This window comes from Lonchura striata, chromosome 17 (assembly GCF_050655825.1).
Source record: "Lonchura striata isolate lonStrDom1 chromosome 17, ASM5065582v1, whole genome shotgun sequence".
In the NCBI taxonomy this organism is placed as follows: Eukaryota; Metazoa; Chordata; class Aves; order Passeriformes; family Estrildidae; genus Lonchura; species Lonchura striata.
In genome coordinates this window covers 2,322,109-2,344,049 of record NC_140719.1, presented here as the reverse complement: position 1 = coordinate 2,344,049, position 21,941 = coordinate 2,322,109, and the positions used below count along the sequence as shown (strand labels likewise).

The window sequence follows — 21,941 nt, the reverse complement described above, 5'->3', positions numbered from 1 at the left end:
GGTCATTTGTCATGGTTTCTCCTACCTTGTTTTACTTTAATTTGGAAAAACAAGAAAACAAAACAACCCTGAAACAGGCAGAATTTAACTGGCTTTGGGAAAAAAAAATATTTGGAGAAACATGTCAAATTGCATTTTCAGCTCTCCTCATTTCTCTCTGCAGTGCACCTACCCTTCTAGGTACTCTCACTGCTCAGTGGGTGCTGCACCTTTTGTAGGTGCTAAAGGCTCAAAAAGGTCCAAGTCTGTGCTCAAACAGACCCTTCCCCAATCCTGGTGAATGGTTTACAGCAGCCAATTTAGAATATTTTGGGGAAAAAAGGGAGGGATAAATACACCACCCCAAACACCTGCAGAATCAAAACAAACTACCTAAGAAATTGCTTTCCCCCTCAAATCATGTTTGCCTGGTAATTCATGTTTGAAGGCACAGATGTGCTCCCAGCTGTTTTTCCAGCAGGACTCACATAAATATAAACTAATATTCCAAAAGCCAAATGTATCTCCAAAGTGACAAGCCTCTCTCCAACACAACCAATCAATAACTCCTGACAAGTGGGGTAGCAGAAGAGTAATCCTTGCAATATCAAGAAGTGACAGACATGGAAAATGCAGCATTTATTCTAAAATATCTACACCAAAAGATGTTTTACCAAATAAGGAAAAGAGTTATTTAAATGCATTAAGGATTAATAGAGCAATCATTAAATATTCTCCCCTGAATAATTCCAGGTCAAAATAGCTCAGGGGGACATGAAAAAACCCCAAAACAACTGCCACAACAAAAGTTCTCTAAGTTTAACAAGCAAAACGAGCAGCAGCCAGGTGACCTGGGATTCTGGGTAAACACACCCTGCTCCCACAAGAACAGGCACTTTGGGATGCAGCTTTCACATAAAGGGCCACGTAGGCATCAAGACAGGTCAGGATGCCCACTTTAGTAATTTCTACATCCTGCCTTAAAAACAAAATCGAAGGCAGCAAGTTCCCCTGCGCTGTGAAAAGCTGTGTATAAAGCACTGATGTATTTTATGTCCTCTATGGGAAAAGGGGGAAGAGCAAACAGAAGCTTCCAGCACAAGGGTGACTTGTAGTGAAGCACAGAAGTTACCTAGATTTTTTTCAGGGCTTTCATGGCATGGTTTGGGATGGGAAAAGCCTTTAAAGCCCACCCAGTTCAACCCTTGCACAGAGCAGGGACACCTTTCACTATCCCAGGGTGCTCCAAGCTCCGTCCAACCTGGCCTTGGACACTTCCAGGGATAGCCAACAGCTTCTCTGGGCACCCTGTGCCAGTTCTGCCCCATAGCCATGACTGCAAGTGGGTGAAGATGCCACATCAACACCTCAACATCTCCTCAGTGACCAGGACAAAGCCCTTGGAAGTGCCTCTTTCTTGCCCCAAGAGCAGGCACAGTGTCCATGCCCACTGCCACCCATGTGGGGAGGACAGCAGGAAAGCTCCCAGCCTCCTGCCTTATTCTGGAATCTCAGGATCTAAAATGCTTCCCTTTGTCCAAAATACAACAGAACCTGATGATCACCCAACCACACAACTCAACACCACCAAGCTCTGAGGCTCTGGGACTCCCCAGAGGTGCCACATGTGGCTACAGAAAACTGCCCCAGCCACAGGGAGAATTCAGAGAAACAGGGAATTCTTCACAAAAACAGAGACTGATGGCCCTTGCTAAAGGATATAATCTGCCCCCAGAGCACATTTGCTATACCCAGCTCACAGGCTTCACCTAAACCTGCAGCAGCACAGCAGGCCTTTCCTTCTGCAGTTTTGGGAGGTGCCATGAACATCTTACACTTCTGAAGCACTTAAGCATCAGAATTTTAATTACTTACTAAAACCATCTCCTGTATTTATAACTTTTTCTGCTTTACAGGCAGCTAAGGAGAGCTCCAGCTAAGTTACAAAATATGTCCAAGGTTAATGATGGATCTAAGAATAGAACCTATTGGTCTCATTTTCCAGTTGGCTGCTCCTATTACCGGGAAATATTATTTGTCTTGTTTGCTGGAGCAAACCTTACAGCCTTGGTATGTATAGATAGGGAAAATTATTTCCCTGGTGACTTTGTACAACAAGCAAAGCTGCTCCCCAGAACGGGATGAGTCACTCTGTCGCAGTCATGGCAACGTCCAAGGAACATCAATTTGGGATCCGAGCTCAGAACTGAAATTTCCACAGTTTTATATTACATACACCAGATATCAGCTCACAAAAAGGCAATGTTTTCCTTTAAAAGGGACCTGTCCATCTTTCTGAGGGAGAAGTCAATACAAATCACATCCCTCCATCAACAGCAGCCCTGACCTGATCGACCACAGCCCTCAGTGTGCAGGGCAGCAGGAGCAGCTCTCCCCAGATTCAGGGCAGCTGGGAAGAATTGAAAACCAACAGGAAAAATTCATCCTTCAGGTTTCCAAGCCCCTTTATTCTCACTCCCATGCAGCAGCAGGGCATGGGAAGGAGCAGCACAGCTCAATGCAGACCAAGAGACAACAAGGAAGCCAAGGGATCTGGGAGAGGACAGGGATAGCTTGGGCAGGAAACAAGCAGGAATTAGCCCTTGGGCTAGGAGCAAAATGCCAGGGATTGAAAGGAAAGAGTTACTCCAAGTGTCTGGAGGAGATGGAGGCAGAAGGATAGGTATAGGGTGGGTACCTGGGTGCAGAATCTGGGCTGTGACTCAGCAGCCCTTATCCCAGCTGCACTTTATGGGAAATTCAAGAGAGGCTGAGTCTCTTCTTCCAGTTAAGAAGTGACAGGACATGAGGGAACAGCCTCAAGCTGTGCCAGGGGAATTTAGTTGGATATTAGGAAAACCTTCACTGCAAGGGAGGTCAAGCACTGGCACAGGTTGCCCAGGGCAGTGGCGGAGTCACCATCCCTGGAAGTGTGGATGTGGCACATGGGGACATGGATTAGTGGTAATCATGGTGGCACTGGAGGAATGGTTTGACTTTATGATCTTGCAGGACTTTTCCAACCTTAACAATTCAAGGAAAGCTCTGGGAATTGGCAGTGGGGTAGGACAGGAACTGGACTGACCTGGAGAACACAAGTTTCCCTCCTCTGGGGGTGCAGCCCTCAGCACTGCCCCACACTCCTGAGCCAGGGACAGCCTGGGCACTACTTTTCCCAGAGCCTTCTGCCCCCTTCCCCATGGGAACGTCAGTCTTTCTCAATCACAGTGCCAGAAGAGCCCAGAACACTTCCCAGACATCTGCACAAGCAGAGTTCTCTTGTTTCAAGGTGCCACCATCACCCGGGGCTAGACATCCTTCCCAAATTCTCTCATTTTCAAGGTGCCATCATCACCTGGGGCTAGACATCCTTCCCAGTCAGAAGCATCTGCTGTGCTCACCCTACGGCACATCCTGGATTTTACAGCCTCTTCTAGCACCCAGCCCTGCACACACCCCTCCTGCTGGCACAGGATCAGGCAGTTTCAATTTAAGGCTTGAAGAAAAATCTGCAAGAAGGCAGCGAGTCGGAGCCCAGACGGATCAAACAACACCGGGAGGTTCCTAAATTAGGCGAGGATCGTTAATTGCCTGTAGTAAAGCAAACACAGCTTTTGGGCCCCTCGTGCTGGGGATGGAGCTGAGCTTGGTTTAGTTGGTGAGGAAGGGGAATTAATCCTTCCTCATGATTAGGAACAGCAGCAGCAGCTGCAGCCAGCTCAGTTAATCACAGTTAATCACAGGAATGAGCAGTGGAGCTGTGGATTGAACACTTGGCTGCCAGGACAGGTCTGCTCAGAGCTCCCCAAACTGCCAGGGAACACAGCTTCCCATCCCCTGCTTCCTGCCCAGGCTGGGAGGTGACTCAGGAAGGTCCCAGAGCACCTAAAGAGGCCCTACAGGGGTTCATGGAGCGAGTCTGGAGCTGTGGGGTCTGCCCAGGTCAGGGAGGTGACTGAGTTCACCATCAAAAGTATCCTCAAAGCACACAAAAACCCACTCTCCTGAGCTTATGCAAGAGTTTTCAGGCCAGAAGGACAAAATCTGACCTTCCAGGTCCAAAAAACTGAGAACATATCCATTTCAAAAGCTATTTGGGGCTCCAGGTGCATCAGTGCTGTTCTACAAAAGCCCCAAACCCCTCCAGCTCCCACAGACACACTGCAGATGTCACCTCATAACCCTGGCTCACAGCAGGAAGTTCAGGTGAGACATTTTCCAAGGGAAATGACAATTTCTCCTCCTCCTCCTCCTTGTACCCACTCCCCTTTTCAGATGAACTCCCAGGACATTTTTGTGCAGGGCAAAACAGGATAAAGAGTTTCTGTTTCTCAAATGGTGTTGGAGAGCACTTCCCCCAGCACAATTCCAGCTCTCCCACCCAGCTCACCACTCACCACCTCACCCACCTACAAACATCTCACCTTCCTGGCTGTTTCTGGATCAACTCCATCCCTGTGAGACCCACTCAGGCTCTCCCAGTACCCCAAACATCTCCTGTCTACTGTGTCTACTGTTCCTCCACCTGCTACACAGAAGCTTCTGGGAAATCATTAATTTTCCCTGTGCTTAATTAATGTTCAATTACTCCACAGACCTGCAGCCTCTGCATTCATGGCCAGGCAAGGCCCAAACACCACATCCCAAGGGGCTGCATTTCCTTTCTTCAGGATGATTAATTCCTGTTTCAAGAGCAGGATGTGGCCATGCAGGATCTCAGCTCTGCTATTGCTGGTGCCAGCACAGAGCTGAGTGCTCCATCCATCCTGGGTCTGAGGTGTTATCAGAGCACCCCTTGCTCCAAAGCCACTGGAATTCTCACACCAAGAGGTTACAGTCGCTCTGCAGTGCTGTATTTCCTGTAATCCCTTTAAATATTTCAAACTACTACTTATCCCTGCTAATCTTCCAAGGCTGGGTTCTGGTTAAAGCTTTTGTTCCTATTCAACTGTGAAACTCAGGAGCTGATTTACAAAAAGCTCTTTTGAAAGTGATTTTCTTGAGAATTCAGTTGGAAAATATTTTCCTATGGACATTTATTTCAATCTGTGAATACTATGGGATGTGATCACTATGGGATGGACTGGCAAATTGAATTATCTGCTCACAGACAGCAACTAACCCAAACAAAGCTTCCTCTATCATAGGTAACTTCTGATTTACAGAAAACTATACATGAAGGGGGCCTACCAGAAATGTGGAGAAAGACTATTTATAAAGGCCTGGAGGCACAGTACAAAGGGGAATGGCTCCCACTGCCAGACGGCAGGGATGGATGGGATATTGGGAATTGGGAATTGTTCCCTGGGAGGGTGGGCAGGCCCTGGCACAGGTGCCCAGAGCAGCTGTGGCTGCCCCTGGATCCCTGGCAGTGCCCAAGGCCAGGCTGGACAGGGCTGGGAGCAGCCTGGGACAGTGGGAGGTGTCCCTGCCCATGGATGGGCTTTAAGGTCCCCTCCAAGCCAAACCATTCTGAGATTCTAAGTCAGGGGGAAATTTCACAAAATCAACACCAATATCCAAATTCACAGCCACAACTAACTGATGTAAGGTCCTGTGTGCTACAAATCCCTTTTAGTTACAACAGAAGAAATACATAAAAGTGTAGGTAAGAAAAATACCCACAAACCCCAAACTGTAAGATACGTTCATCACCTCAGCCCTACCCTGCACCAGGGTTCACTGTCTGTGATTTTAAATCAAAGCTCCTGTGCAAGGAATCCAAGGACCAGGCCCCAGGAAGCCTCCCCAAGCCTGCCAGGTTCCTGGGAAGTTCCTCCCCATTGTCTCCTGCAGGTTCCTGGGCCAGGAAAGCAGCCCTGGCTGAAGGCATGAACCTGACGTGGCTGTGTCAGTCCTACACAGCCAGGGGATGTTTGCAGCCCTACAAAGCTGAGTGGGGTTTTCTTCTTTGGATGCTTCAGCACCATCCAGACCCAACAGACAGGATGCTGCAGGGAACAAGGAGCCTTGGACTCTCCAGTGCCTCTGAATTCTAATAGGACAATGCTTCTAAGTTCAGCTTTTACAACTTCAGCCACCTAACAGGCACCCCCAAAGTAATCACAGAATACTTTTGAGAACCTCCTGAGCTGGAGGGACCCCACAGGGATCACCCAGCCCAGCCCCTGTCCCTGTACACCCACCAACCCCACCCTGGGCATCCCTGGCAGCACTGGCCAAAGGCTCCTGGAGCTCTGGCAGCCTCGGGGCCATGCCCATTCCCTGGGCAGCCTGGGCAGTGCCAGCACCTCTGGGGGAAGAACCTTTTCCTCCTTTTAACCTAAACCTCCCATGACACAGGTCATTGGTCACCAGAGAGAAATTAAATATGTCAAATAATAGTCTACTGGTGCCTCCACTGCAGGGTACTGCAGAGCTTCACATCCAAGTGTGATTTAGTTAAAAGACCTGTTAAAGGGTTTTGTGCCACTCAGAGACCCTATAGATGAGCTGCCATTAAAAACAGGCCTGCCAAAGGTTTTCTGTTCTACAAAATAAGAACAACTGGAGCCAAACAGTGCAAACAGACATTTTTACACACACAAATCCACTGAACAGCTTCTGGGAAGCTCTTTCCAGGAGCTGAGATTATCCTTGACCAGCTTTAAAAGCCTTTTCTAAGGGACAAGGCAGGAGGAGAGGTAAATTAGATCCTCAGCTTGAATAAAGCCAGAATGTTATTGAAGCTTCACATGGCCCCAGATCAGACAAACACTGGCTTGTCCTGAAATCAGGGAGCTTAGCAAGGGGTCTCTGATTGAAACTTTGACGTTTGATCAGCCTGTGACAAAGCAAATCCTCCACGCTCCCTCACAACAATTCCTGGCACCTTTTCAGATCCTGCTGAAGCCTACAGAGGAAGTGAAGCTTTATCCTGGGGCTGTTTGAGCTTCTAACACTTGGGATCAATCCTGTCTTGAAGAAAAAATGTCATTCTGGCACCGGTGCTGATTAATCCCCCTCCTGCCAGCCTCACTCAGTGACCACGGTGTTCCCACTGAATTCCTTCTCTCCTTTTCACATCCACTCCTCTTACAGTCAAGGAACACTTACTGGAATGGGCCAGGACAACAAATACAGAAAAATCCAGAAGCACAGCCTCTCCTGACCTATTCCCCAGTGCCACATCAAGCTCAGTTCTTGTGGGCAGCACTTTGAAAAGAGGGCACTTTACAGAGCTCACTTTGTAAGGCAGATAACCCTGGGGAGGGCTCCAGCCACTTCAGAGAGGCTCTGGCTCAAATACTCCTATGAAGATAGCAGAACTCCACTTGGAGCTGGATGACAGGCTCTGAATATATTTAAACCCCAAGGGCAGACTCAGAATTAAAAGAAAGATGCAGAAAAACTCTTTCTATTTCTCAGCATGTGTTTCCAGCACGCCAAAGGTTGTCTCACAGTTCAGCCCCCACAGCTCCCAAGCAGATTCTCAGCACCATTTCCATCAGCAACCAGCAGGTCTAAATTCCAAGTTAGAATTCAAAAAACTAACTCAGCTCAAAAGAGTCAAAGCTAATCTAGGAAATGTGATCCCAGCTCTGCAGCAATGCTGGAACATCTCTGTGATCTGCTCACAGATTTTTGTGCTCTCGCTGCTGCCTTGATGCTGCTTTGCAGTGCCAGGAATCGTGAGCTGGTTCCCTGTCCTACTTTCCAGAACTGAAGGCAGGGATGAAAATAGAAAGAATCAATTCCTTTCCACTCCTGCAAGGCTGGAGAGCTTCGAACGGCACCAGAAATGAGCACAGAGGCTGTCAGGGAGCAAATGCTCTGGGCTGGCAGAGAACCCTGAGGGCTGTGCTGGAGAGCTGGGGGCACCAGGGTGGACAGAACCATTAAGTTTGGCACCATGGACCACTTTCCACTAGGAATGTCTAGGATGCCATATTCAGAGTGAATCAAGGTTGAGATGCTTTCCTGAGAAGCCAGACGATGTCAGCTTGGCTTCTGCAGACTGAGCAGGATCTAGAAATCAACATCTGTCGTTTCTGGGCACATAATCTGAAGTTTAGGCTTTTCTTTATAACTGAGGTCAGGCTCCCCACATTCACCCATCTGTTTCAGCCCTCAGAATAACCTGAGCTACGGTGGGTCACTTGGAAGATCCCAGCAGATCAGCTCCTCTCTCTCCTAGGACCAAAGCAACTGTCCAGGAGACAAAACAGAAGGCAGTCACATGGATCTCCCCCCAAGGATCAGCCATTCCACTTCTCCAGATTGTACATCCCAGCTCAAGGAACTGGAATGACTGCCTGGACTAACAGAGCACGATTTCCCTCTGTCCTGGGTTGTAAGATAAGCTTGTATTCCATTTGCCATCTGTCGAAGGCGAACCGGTTGGACAGGTTTTTTGTTATCTCTCTCAGAGACAATGGTTTGTGTATACACCTTCGACTGATTCAATGAAGGGGGTCCCACCCAGAGGGGAGAAGCAGCTCTCTCCCTCTTCTTCGCGGGACTCCGAGAGAAGCAGCTCTCTCCCTCTTCTTCGCGGGACTCCGAGAGAAGCAGCTCTCTCTCTCTCTCTGCGCGGGATTCCCGGGGAAAGCAGCTCTCTCTCTCTCTCTTCGCGGGATTCCTGGGGAAGCAGCTCTCTCTCGCTCTCTCTTCGGCGGCATTCGCAGCGAAGCAGCCGGCGCGCAGAGGCGACGGCAGCGGAGCTCAGAGGCAACCCCGGCGCAGAGGAAGACCGGCCCCACTGCCACCAGATCTTCAGAGGGAAACTATACCCTTCTAGAGATCACCACTGCAGCTACAATTCACCAGCCACTGCAAGGGAAGCAAATTGTCCCAGTAGAACTGATACTGGCACCCCGCAGGTTCTGGACCTTTTTTTTTTTCCTTTCACTGGTTTTGTTTGTACCGATTGCATTTGCCTTTTTAAATTGTTGTCTAGTTTTCTCCTAGTAAAGAATTGTTACTCCCACTCCCATATCTTTGCCTGAGAGCCTTTTAATTTAAAGATCCTCGTAATTCAGAGGGAGGGGGGTTTGCCGTTCTCCATTGCACAGGAGGCTTTGCCCTCTTTCACAGACTCCTGTCTTGTCGAACCAAGACAGAATTTGGCGCATCAACGTGAGGCCCGAGGGCATTGAGAGGGAAAAAGGATTAACAGTTCTTAAGTAATTTGGTTTTGTTGTGTGTAAAAACATCTTCAGCATCACCATGTGGTCTAGTTTACCTTGGTTTGGGTGGCATGTGATCGTAGCTATACTTTTCCCATTTGCAGACCCTTATCTAAAAATGGGTCCTATAACTAAGGCTACGGTGTCTGTTATCAAGTTTGGCTTCTGGGTTAATTGGGTGAGGAATTCATGGATCTTTAATTTCCTCTGGAAGGCAGGTACATGGATTCATAGCTATCACACGTTAACTGTATGTTTTTGGGGTTACTTTAATAACGGTACCTACTGCGAGGAAATAGCACCTGGGCAAACTTTCTCTCAACCTTTTAACCATCTTTTTGGGTCTGCTCCACCAGTTCTCAAAGGGTTAAGATCCTTTATAAGTGCTAATGATACCATACAATGGGTGGTGTTGCTGATAGTCCTGTTATATTTAGCATTCAGAGATAAGGGAAGATTAACCTGGATAACTACCCTCACACCTACACCACAGACTCGAGATGCTGCTGCTCCAGAGCCTGACCCTGCCCCACAGCCCACCTCAGAAATGAACCGCCCAGATTGGGTGAGGGTTCTGGTTAAGGAGATACGAGAGATGCTGAAGGAGTGCATTTCCCCAGCTGGTGAGAAACCGGCCCTTTGCCTTGAGGAGGGACAGTCTAATAGTACAGCTGTGGAACCCACAGATGTTACAACTGTCCAGGTTCCAGCTGAACCACAAGGGCAGTCACGGTCAGCAGCAGTGGCCCCGGTAGAAACAAGGAAGTCTAAGGTGAAAGCAGAGCACCCTGCAGATAGGGACAGGAATGGAGGAACCTCACAACCCACAGGGGAGCCAGAGATTGCTATCATCACCGAGTCCCTGACGTACGAAAGTCTTCGCAATCTGCATAAAGACATTGTGCGACGAGGGCGTGAGGCTTATGCTACCTGGCTACTCCGGGTTTGGGATCTTATGGGTACAGGCGTGCAGCTGGACGGTGGTGAGGCAAGGAACTTGGGACCCTTGACCCAGGACTCAGGTATAAATCAGGTTTTTGTAAGGGAACCAGGGTCCCTTTCTCTCTGGGAGCGGCTCTTAATGAGTGTCAGGGAGAGGTTTATCCACAGAGAGAGAATGCAAGAGCACCATCATAGAATGCGCTGGAAGACCCTCGAGGAAGGGATCCAACAGCTGAGAGAAGTGGCAGTATTGGAGGTACTCTTTGGGAGGGATGGACGACACAATAATGATCCTGACAAGGTCAGGTGTACGGGACAAATGCTGTGGAGTCTGGCAAATCTTGGGCCATCTCAATACGCCACCTTCATTGCAACGATCAATGCTGACACCCACCGGGAGACAATAGGTTCTGTTGCCAACAAACTTAGGAATTATGAGAGTATGATTAATGGCCCAATGCAGGCTCATATCTCAGCTGTGATTAAGGAGTTTAAAGAGGAGATGAGGGAGGAGATAAGGAAGGTTAATACAGCACCCGTGAGAGTCACAGGCCCCAGAATCAGCACCCAACAATCCCCAGCTAGAGAGAGAGGGTACACCCCAAGGGCTAATCTGTGGTTCTTCCTGCGTGACCATGGGGAAGACATGGGGAGGTGGGATGGGAAACCCACTTCTGTCCTGGCAGCACGGGTCCGTCAACTCAAGGAGGGAAACTCTAACCGGGGGAGTTCCACCAAAGTGAAGGTAGCCTCAACCTCCCGTGACCAAGCTTGTGGGTACGATCTGTCAGACCCCCTTGAAGGGACCTCTAGTATGTATGCCCAGGGAAGGAATGATAACCAGTGTTAGAGGGGCCCTGTCTCTAGCCAGGGAGAGGCACGGGAAAACCGGATCTTCTGGACAGTGTGGATCCGATGGCCTGGCACATCAGAGCCACAAAAATATGATGCTTTAGTTGATACTGGTGCACAGTGTACTCTGATACCATCGGGACATGTGGGGGCAGAGCCTGTTTCCATTGCTGGTGTGACAGGGGGATCACAACAATTGACTCTGGTGGAAGCTGAGGTGAGCCTGACTGGGAAGGAGTGGAAGAAACACCCTATAGTGACTGGCCCAGATGCTCCGTGTATCCTAGGCATAGACTTCCTCCGGAACGGATATTACAAAGACCCAAAGGGACTCAGGTGGGCTTTTGGAATAGCCGCTGTAGAGGCAGAAGACATTAAGCAATTGAACACCTTGCCTGGACTGTCAGAAAACCCCTCTGCAGTAGGACTCCTAAGGGTGGAAGAACAACGCGTGCCAATTGCGACCTCGACAGTGCACCGCCGGCAGTATCGGACGGATCGAGATGCCGTGATCCCCATCCACAAAATGATTCGGGAGCTGGAGAGCCAAGGGGTGGTCAGCAAAACCCACTCACCCTTCAACAGCCCCATCTGGCCTGTGCGCAAATCTGACAAAGAATGGAGATTGACTGTGGACTATCGTGGCTTAAATGAAGTGACTCCACCGCTGAGCGCTGCTGTGCCGGACATGCTGGAACTCCAGTACGAGCTGGAGACCAAGGCAGCAAAGTGGTATGCCACCATTGATATTGCTAATGCGTTTTTCTCCATTCCTCTGGCAGCAGAATGCAGGCCTCAGTTTGCTTTCACCTGGAGGGGCGTGCAGTACACCTGGAACCGACTGCCCCAGGGGTGGAAACACAGCCCCACCATCTGCCATGGACTGATCCAGGCTGCACTGGAAAAGGGTGAGGCTCCAGAACACCTGCAATACATTGATGACATCATTGTGTGGGGGAGCACAGCGGCAGAAGTGTTTGAGAAAGGTGAGAGGATCATCCAGATACTACTAGAAGCTGGCTTTGCCATCAAGAAGAGCAAAGTCAAGGGACCTGCCCGAGAGATCCAGTTCCTGGGAGTGAAATGGCAAGATGGACGGCGCCAGATTCCCACTGAGGTCATCAACAAGATCACAGCTATGTCCCCACCAACCAGCAAAAAGGAAACACAAGCTTTCCTGGGTGCCATAGGTTTCTGGAGAATGCACATTCCTGAGTATAGCCAGATTGTGAGCCCTCTTTATCTGGTTACCCGAAAGAAGAATGATTTCCACTGGGGCCCTGAGCAGCAACAAGCCTTCACCCAGATCAAGCAGGAGATCGCTCATGCTGTAGCCCTTGGCCCAGTCAGAACGGGACCAGAGGTCAAGAATGTGCTCTACTCTGCAGCCGGGAACCATGGGTTGTCCTGGAGCCTTTGGCAGAAAGTGCCTGGGGAGACTCGAGGCCGACCACTGGGATTCTGGAGCCGAAGTTACAGAGGGTCTGAAGCCAACTACACTCCCACAGAGAAGGAAATCTTGGCTGCCTTTGAAGGAGTTCAAGCCGCCTCGGAGGTAATTGGCACAGAAACACAACTCCTCCTGGCACCCCGACTACCGGTGCTGGGGTGGATGTTTAAAGGAAAGGTTCCTACTACCCACCATGCCACTGACGCAACATGGAGCAAATGGATTGCCCTCATCACTCAACGCGCCCGTATTGGAAACCTGAATCGCCCTGGGATTTTGGAGATAATTACGAACTGGCCAGAAGGTGAAAACTTTGGTCTCACTGATGATGAGGAGCAGGTACAAGTGACAAGGGCTGAAGAGGCTCCACCATACAACCAACTACCAGCAGAAGAGACCTGCTACGCTCTTTTCACTGATGGTTCCTGTCGCATTGTAGGGATGAACCGGAAGTGGAAAGCAGCCGTATGGAGCCCCACACGCCAAGTTGCACAAGCTACCGAAGGAGAAGGTGGATCGAGCCAACTCGCCGAACTCAAGGCCGTTCAGCTGGCTCTGGACATTGCTGAAAGGGAGAAGTGGCCAAAGCTCTACCTTTATACTGATTCATGGATGGTAGCCAATGCTCTGTGGGGCTGGCTGGGAAGGTGGAAGAAGGCCAACTGGCAACGTAGAGGAAAGCCAATCTGGGCTGCTGATATATGGAAAGACATTGCCTCTCGGGTGGAAAAGCTGACGGTGAAAGTCCGTCATGTAGATGCCCATGTCCCCAAAAGTCGGGCTAATGAGGAGCACCGAAACAACGAGCAGGTAGATCAGGCAGCAAAAATAGAGGTGTCAAAGATAGACTTAGATTGGCACCATAAGGGGGAGTTGTTCCTGGCTCGATGGGCTCATGATGCCTCAGGTCATCAGGGCAGAGATGCCACCTACAAGTGGGCACGAGACCGAGGGGTGGATCTAACCATGGACAGTGTTTCCCAGGTTATCCATGACTGTGAGACGTGTGCTGCCATCAAACAGGCCAAGAGAGTGAAGCCCCTATGGTATGGTGGGCGGTGGTCCAAGTACAAGTATGGGGAGGCCTGGCAGATTGACTATATCACACTGCCCCAGACACGCCAAGGCAAGCGCTACGTGCTGACCATGGTGGAAGCCACCACTGGATGGCTGGAGACTTTCCCTGTACCTCATGCCACTGCCCGGAACACCATCTTAGGCTTGGAAAAGCAAGTCCTGTGGAGACACGGCACCCCTGAGAGAATTGAGTCTGACAACGGCACCCATTTCAAGAACAGCCTTATCAACACCTGGGCCAGAGAACATGGTATCGAATGGATATATCATATTCCCTATCATGCTCCAGCTGCCGGCAAAGTTGAACGGTGCAACGGACTCCTTAAGACTACCCTGAAGGCACTTGGTGGGGGAACATTTAGAAACTGGGAAATTAACCTGGCAAAAGCAACCTGGATGGTCAACACCCGGGGGTCTGTCAGTCGAGCTGGCCCTGCTCAGTCAGAACCCTTACACGCAGTAGATGGAGATAAGGTCCCTGTAGTACATATGAAAGGTATTTTAGGGAAAACTGTTTGGATTAATCCCACCTCAGGCAAAGACCAACCCATTCGTGGGATTGTCTTTGCTCAAGGACCTGGTTACACTTGGTGGGTAATGCAGGAAGATGGGGAGACCCGCTGTGTACCACAGGGAAACTTGGTCTTAAGAGAGAACTGGGTGTAAGATTTCATGGTGTGCAGATGGAAATAGAATAAGGGGTGGATAGTGTCCTGGGTTGTAAGATAAGCTTGTATTCCATTTGCCATCTGTCGAAGGCGAACCGGTTGGACAGGTTTTTTGTTATCTCTCTCAGAGACAATGGTTTGTGTATACACCTTCGACTGATTCAATGAAGGGGGTCCCACCCAGAGGGGAGAAGCAGCTCTCTCCCTCTTCTTCGCGGGACTCCGAGAGAAGCAGCTCTCTCCCTCTTCTTCGCGGGACTCCGAGAGAAGCAGCTCTCTCTCTCTCTCTGCGCGGGATTCCCGGGGAAAGCAGCTCTCTCTCTCTCTCTTCGCGGGATTCCTGGGGAAGCAGCTCTCTCTCGCTCTCTCTTCGGCGGCATTCGCAGCGAAGCAGCCGGCGCGCAGAGGCGACGGCAGCGGAGCTCAGAGGCAACCCCGGCGCAGAGGAAGACCGGCCCCACTGCCACCAGATCTTCAGAGGGAAACTATACCCTTCTAGAGATCACCACTGCAGCTACAATTCACCAGCCACTGCAAGGGAAGCAAATTGTCCCAGTAGAACTGATACTGGCACCCCGCAGGTTCTGGACCTTTTTTTTTTTCCTTTCACTGGTTTTGTTTGTACCGATTGCATTTGCCTTTTTAAATTGTTGTCTAGTTTTCTCCTAGTAAAGAATTGTTACTCCCACTCCCATATCTTTGCCTGAGAGCCTTTTAATTTAAAGATCCTCGTAATTCAGAGGGAGGGGGGTTTGCCGTTCTCCATTGCACAGGAGGCTTTGCCCTCTTTCACAGACTCCTGTCTTGTCGAACCAAGACACCCTCATTTCACACAATTCTCACTGGTACCACCCACGTCTTACAATTTTATTACGCACCAGGTAATGTTTTCTTACAATGCATTCCAGAGTTGGAACCCTTCCTGGATCACCTACAAACACAGTATGGCTGGGGAAGAGTCTGCAGGATGGAGTCCTCCCACTAATTCCTAAAATAAGGGGGTTTTCAGCCTTCACAGGAACTGTCTGGAGCCTCCTCATGAGGGGGCAGCTCTGATTCCCGCTCTAGGACAGGGACAGGAGCCAGGGAATGGCTGGAAGTGGGCCAGGGCAGCTCAGGCTGGAGAGCAGGAAAGGTTCTTGCCCCAGAGGTGCTGGCACTGCCCAGGCTGCCCAGGGAATGGGCACGGCCCCGAGGCTGCCAGAGCTCCAGGAGCCTTTGGCCAGCGCTGCCAGGGATGCCCAGGGTGGGATTTTGGGGGTCTGGACAGGGACAGGGGTGGGATTTGATGATCCTGGTAGGTCCCTCCAGTTCAGGATGCTCTGTGGTTCTGTAAAGCTCAAGGGTAACAAACTGAGAGGGAAATCCAAGCTCAGGAACTGCCCAGTTTTTGGCTGTTAACACACACACACACACACACACACACACACACACAATTCAGGTTCTGCAGAAGTTGCCAAGAGGCACGCCAAAAAAATCCAGTTTTCCCTTGAACTAAGAGAGGATTCCACCTGACTCGGGGACCAGCACCACTCTTTGACCATTATTCACCAAGTGAGACTCATGCCCACTTAACCTCACAACAGGCAGTGCAGGAGCATGCAGCTGATAGAGGCAGAGCTGCTTTCTGCCCTGTGTTTTTCTGCTTTGCAGAGGGAAATCCTCCACCACTGTTGAATCACCAGCCAGCTCTTGCTACCCAGTCAATTATTTCAGAGCTATTGCACCTGCTATCCCTTCATTACTTTATTACTTCTGCTTGAATGGGGAAAACAACATCATAAACCCTGTGTATAAATCACTCTCCTCGAATAAAAGCCAAGAAAATAGGACAGAGAGATTCCTTGGTCCATCCCTCTGCTCAGCACTAGGCATTACTCCACTGATCATTTTAGAAAAGGTTATAAAAACAAGTAACAATTTTTTAGGTTTTCTGGAGAGTAGAATGAGCTTTTTCTCACTGCAACTGCTGCCATTTCAGTTCAGTCCCAGTTCTATGTTCCAGTGCAGTGAGCAGCATCTGCCCTTTCCAGCACAGGACAACTTTATACATCTGAAAATAGCTACCATGTCTTCCCTTAACCTTCTATGGGCTTTTTGTCTTTCTAGGTTAGTATTTCTAACTCAGCTGCCTCTTTGTCCTCCAGACTCTCTTCCTTTGGTCTGCCTCTGCCTTCAGATGTGCTGCCACAGGCTGGTGCTGAAGCTTTTCCAGCATCAAGGAGAAGATCAGAATTTCTTCACTCCAAAAAGCATTCTGTTAGCATAATTTAGGGGGTTTTTTTCAACTACTTGACATTGTCCAGGCATGGGCAGCTTTTGATCCTCTAATGCCTGGATTCTTTTTCTAATAAAGTGAACTAGCCCCTGTCCTCTGCACAACATTTATCAGTTTCCAGCTCAAGCACTTTTCTCCAGCAAAATCCCTTAAAGTTTACTTTGGTTGTTCAGGCAGTCTCCCAAATTTCTACCCTACAGTTTTGCTCCATCACTTCAATTCTCTCTCACTTCTGCCCTTCCTCTCTTACCTGCATCCAAAGCAGGATCCTGCCCCCGTGCCCTGTGCTCAGGTCAGACCCCACCTGCAGAGCTGCCCCAGCCCTGCCCAGCACAGGGAGGAGCTGGAGCTGCTGCAGAGACCCAGAGCAGGGCCAGGGGGAGCAGAGGGATGGAGCAGCTCTGCTGGGAGGGAAGGCTGGCACAGCTGGGGTTGTTCACCTGGAGGAGTTTTGGGGTGAGCTCATTGTGGTCTTCCAGTGCCTAAAGGGGCTCCAGGAGAGCTGGAGACGGACTTGGGTGAAGGGATGGAGGGACAGGACACAGGGAATGGCTCCCACTGCCAGAGGGCAGGGATGGATGGGAGTTTAGGAAGGAATTCTCCCCTGTGAAGGGGCTGAGGGTGTAGGGTGCCCACAGCAGCTGTGGCTGCCCCTGGATTCCTAAAGTGTCCCAGGACAGGTTGGACAGGGTTTGGAGCAACCTGGGACAGTGGAAGGTGTCCCTGCCCACAGCAGGGGTGGCAGTGGATGGGCTTTAAAGTTCCTTCCAACCCAACCTAAACCATTCCATGATGGACCTAACAGACAAAAAAGAGAACACACAAGGACTCTGAAATCATATTAAAAGATTTTACCTGAAGTTTCTAAGCCAGTCTGAAGGCATTAACTGCATAAATCACCTACATAATGTGTATCTTATGTTCTTTCTATTTCTAGTGAGGTTCTGAAACAATCCCATAGAAAAAAAAAAAATGCAAGTTCTCACTTTTCTATACCAGTTTAACATGTACTTTGAATTTGGAGACCTCAAACAGCAGCACGAATGTGTCTTTCTAACAACCTGTGTTGCAACACATTTCCTTAAAATATCTATTTTAGCATTTTGTTTCATTGCAACTAATTACCCAGACTACAGGCAAGTCTAGAGAAAACTGATTCCATATTGAAAAAGGTCAGGAATTTGAGGCTGATGGGTTGTACTCTTCAGACATGGGAAGACATTTGAATTCTATTACAAATAAATGTTTTGAATTGTGCTATAAATGTAACACTCAAGCTCAATTTTAACTGCAAAGCAAAGAGATTCACAGCTCCACAGAGATCACTGTTCACGGGAAAACAGCTCTGCCAGCTGGCAGAAAGGGAAGAGAGACACTGAAATAAATTCCTGCCCCAGATAAAGAGGCAGAATTAGAGCCCAGCCTCAGTGCAGAGCAGTGTTCATGGCATTGCTCAGTGTTTAGGCCAGGCTGGATGGGCTTGGAGCAACCAGGTCTAGGGGAAGGTTCCCTGCTAATGGCAGGGGATGGAACAGGATAAATTTTAAGGTTCCTTCCAACCCAAACCAGTCTGTGACACTGGAAATTTAGTCTGTATGTTTAGCAGTTACATGTAAAATCATCCACTACACAAGCAGAAAGGTGGTTTTGAATCCTCCCTGGGTCATTCCCTCCCTCCTGGATCAGTCACAAGGATGGGAATGGCTGACAGCAGCTCCAGAGTGGATGTCACATGTTTGGGATGTCCCCAGTCTGTGGGGAGCTCTGTACTGAGCTCCCAGTTCATTAACCTGGCCAGGGAATCACATTAAATAGAGAGGAATAAACTCACAGGTCTGTTCAAGTGAGCTCCAGGGACCAGAAGTGCCTTAATAATCCCCAACAAAGTTCAGAAACATTCAAGCAAAAATAATCTTTACAGGGAAACCAGAAAGATTATTTTTCACTGACATAACTTCTGAACACTTATTGCCATAATTAAATTTTCCTGGCAATAACACAGATAAAACTCCACCATTTTGGTACTATGAAAATGCTTGACTGGAGGCTTTATACTACACAGTTTTAAAAAAAAGTTATTATAGGTGCTAGGAAAGCAAGAGAATACAAGTATTTAAATTAGGTTGTTATTATTTTTGCAGGATTTTAAAAATAAAATCTGATTTAAAAAAAAAGCCTAGGTCTTCAAGACAGCAAAATGACAAATCAGAAATAATTTGAAGTAACGGCATTAAAGAATTGCCTGTAAGGCCAATGCAATGATTTAGTGCTTAGTATAATGTCCCTGATGCACTTAGGGACCAAAGAATTAAATTTCAAGTCCGTCAGTCTCCAAATTTGCAGGAGAGAGATATAATGTCAAGTGAATTAAAGAAGATGGATGAGCTGATGGATTCAAAGGGAGCAATCAGAGTGTTCAGGACACAGATTCAGGACACAGATTTGGCAGCTGTAGAATGAGAATTGACAACCTAAAATGGCAGGAAGAGGGAAACCAACCCCCAAATATCAAAGCTGTGGCAATAAAGGTACAGAGAAACCAAGGGTGGACTCTGAGCCCCAGGAGGAGGAATGAATAATATTTTTTAAGAGATTTTAGAAGCCGAACTTCCATTTCCCATTAGTAGCACTAAGTGATTTCCACTTTGCTAACATCCTGCATTTAAGCAGAACTCCTCCCAGATACACAAAGCAGCCCTGCAGTAAAAACCAATAAAAAAATTGATGAGAGGAAAGCTGGTGGAAGTCTGGGATGGATCCGCTCAGGCAGACAAGGAGCATGCAACGTTTGCTCAGAATTCATCAATCACTCAGAAAACCCAGAGGATGTGGAGCTAACAGGCAGCCTGAGCCTCCCAGACATCCTTTGAGAGAGACAGGAAAAAGCTTTTAATTCCCTTACCTGGGGGAATTTGCGTTTGATGGAGATCAGGGCCCCCTCCGGGAGCTTGGCGAGCTCCGAGTCCCGCACAGCGTGCACCGTGGTGGCTCTGGGCTGGTGGGTCAGGGCTTCCACCTGCAACAGGGACAGAGCTTCAGGGACAGGGCACAGGGACAGGGCACAGGGACAGGGCACAGGGACAGAGAGAGCACCAGGGACAGAGCTTCAGGGACAGGGCACAGGGACAGAGAGAGCACCAGGGACAGGGCACAGGGACAGAGAGAGCACCAGGGACAGAGCTTCAGGGACAGAGAGAGCACCAGGGACAGAGCTTCAGGGACAGGGCACAGGGACAGAGAGAGCACCAGGGACAGGGCACAGGGACAGAGAGAGCACCAGGGACAGAGCTTCAGGGACAGAGAGAGCACCAGGGACAGAGCTTCAGGGACAGGGCACAGGGACAGAGAGAGCACCAGGGACAGGACACAGGGACAGAGAGAGCACCAGGGACAGAGCACAGGGACAGGGCACAGGGGCAGAGAGAGCACCAGGGGCAAAGCACCAGGGACAGAGCTTCAGGGACAGGGCACAGGGACAGAGCACAGGGACAGTGCACAGGGACAGCACTGGGGACAGAGCACAGGGGCAGTGCACAGGGACAGAGCTTCAGGGACAGAGAGAGCACCAGGGACAGAGCTTCAGGGACAGGGCATAGGGACAGGGCACAGGGACAGTGCACAGGGACAGAGAGAGCACCAGGGACAGAGCACAGGGACAGGGCACAGGGACAGAGCACAGGGACAGAGAGAGCATCAGGGGGAAAGCACCAGGGACAGAAAGAGCACCAGGGACAGAGTTTCAGGGACAAGGCACAGGGACAGAGCACAGGGACAGAGAGAGCACCAGGGACAGCACTGGGGCAGAGAGAGCACCAGGAACACAGGGGCAGAGCATAAGGACATCATCAGGGGCAAAGCACCAGGGACAGAGCACAGGGACAGAGCACAGGGACAGCATCAGGGCAGAGAGAGCACTGGGGCCAGAGAGAGCATCAGGGACAGAGCACCAGACACAATTCCCAGCCCGTACCAAACACCAAACAGCAGCACAAGGTGTTGAACCATTCCCAAGGACCCCTCTGCTCCCTCACAGCTGGAGCAGAGCCCTGCCTGTGCCAGGGGTCTCAGCCAGGGCACCACAGCTGCCACAACCAACCCAAATGGCTCTGCCGTGGGGCAGCAGTTTGTCACAGAAACAGAACCCACAGCCTCAGGGCCCCCAGTGGGAAGGTTTTGTCTGAGCTGCTTTGAAGGAGCTGCTTCCAACAGCTGCCAGAACAACCCCCAGAGTGAACTCGGCACCACAGCAGCCCTGAGAGCTTTCCACCCCTCAGTGCAAATGGTGACAAAGCCATCTAAAAGCCAGGAAAACCCTCTTGCTCTACTGCTCCCTCTTTCCTCAATACCACACTGAAACACTTCTATTTTACTTCTGAAAGCTGAATGCCAACAACCTTGAAATAATTGAAACTTTCTAAAAACTAAAAGAAAAAGGGGTGGGAGCAGGCTGAGTGGGCCTTGAGCAACCTGGGGTGGTGAAAAGTGTCCCTGCCCATGACTGGGGGTGGCAACAAGATGAGTTTGCAGGTCCCTTCCAACCCAAACTAGCTTGGGATTCCAGGGGCAAATCAGCACATTTGGGGCAAAAATGAGCATTGCTTTTTCACTATTTTATTTATTTATTTTTTCCATATTAATGTTTGCCTGTGCTGTGTAAGCAGGAATTCCTGAATGGTTCAGGCTGGAAGGGAGCACTGGAGCTCCAGACAGGTCAGACAAGGAAAATCCACACCAGAACACACCTCCCTGACCTGTGCCCAATTATTTGACCTAGAAACACCTATTTATTGACAGCAGAAGTATAAAGAAGAAGATGGTGACACAAAGAGAGTTATACAGAGATTTTTCTCCTTTATGGAGAGAATCTGCCACCATATGAAAACAACCTGGGGTATAAAAAGCAAAATGCAGCTGCTGCCCAAATCCCCAGCTGCCCCAGCCTCTCGTGTTGTGGGGAAATGCAGAAATGCAATTCCCTGCTGAAGTCTCTTCACATGGCCAGTGACTTATCCTGCAGCATCACTGAAGCCACAACCTTCAACTGCTCAGGAACAGCCTGGTGCTGCATTTTGGGAGTTCCAGCAGCAGACAACATTTATTTGGTTTAAAATCCATAGATCAGCCATTTCCAAAAGAATTGTTGTTGCTGTAGCAGCTGTAATTACTGAGGTTAAAACACAAACGGAAAAATCCCTCCCTAACTACAATTTACTCACATTTCAAATTGAAGTGAACATGACTTTGCATTTTTAATTTTCCACTAGAAAAATAAATAAATAATGTATCAGCTTAGAGGTGTTTGAGTTATTTAGAGGTTGGGGGTTGATGGTTTTATTTGTGTGATTGATTTTTGCAGCTTTTTTTCAGGATTTTTTTCAAAGCTTACATTGACAGAAAGTTCCAACAGAAGCAACTAATTCCTCACAGTACTGTGGGCTCATACACACAAAATAAGCACCTGATTAATATAATAATAATAATAAATTACTTGTGCAAAACACACAGCTCAATGATCCCACTTCCACCAAGATCCCTCCCTGGAAGGCTCCATGCTCACAAAATGGATA

General features: G+C 49.2%; 1 protein-coding gene across 1 annotated transcript in view; it reads right to left on the bottom strand.

The window, feature by feature from the left end:
* Nucleotides 1–21,941, bottom strand: part of PNPLA7 (patatin like domain 7, lysophospholipase) — a 134,945-nt gene that overhangs the window by 63,128 nt on the left and 49,876 nt on the right. Inside the window, exon 20 of the mRNA XM_077787845.2 lies at nt 19,277–19,390. Within this exon, the coding sequence (XP_077643971.2) occupies nt 19,277–19,390 (114 nt within the window). The remainder of the gene's footprint in view (nt 1–19,276; nt 19,391–21,941) is intronic.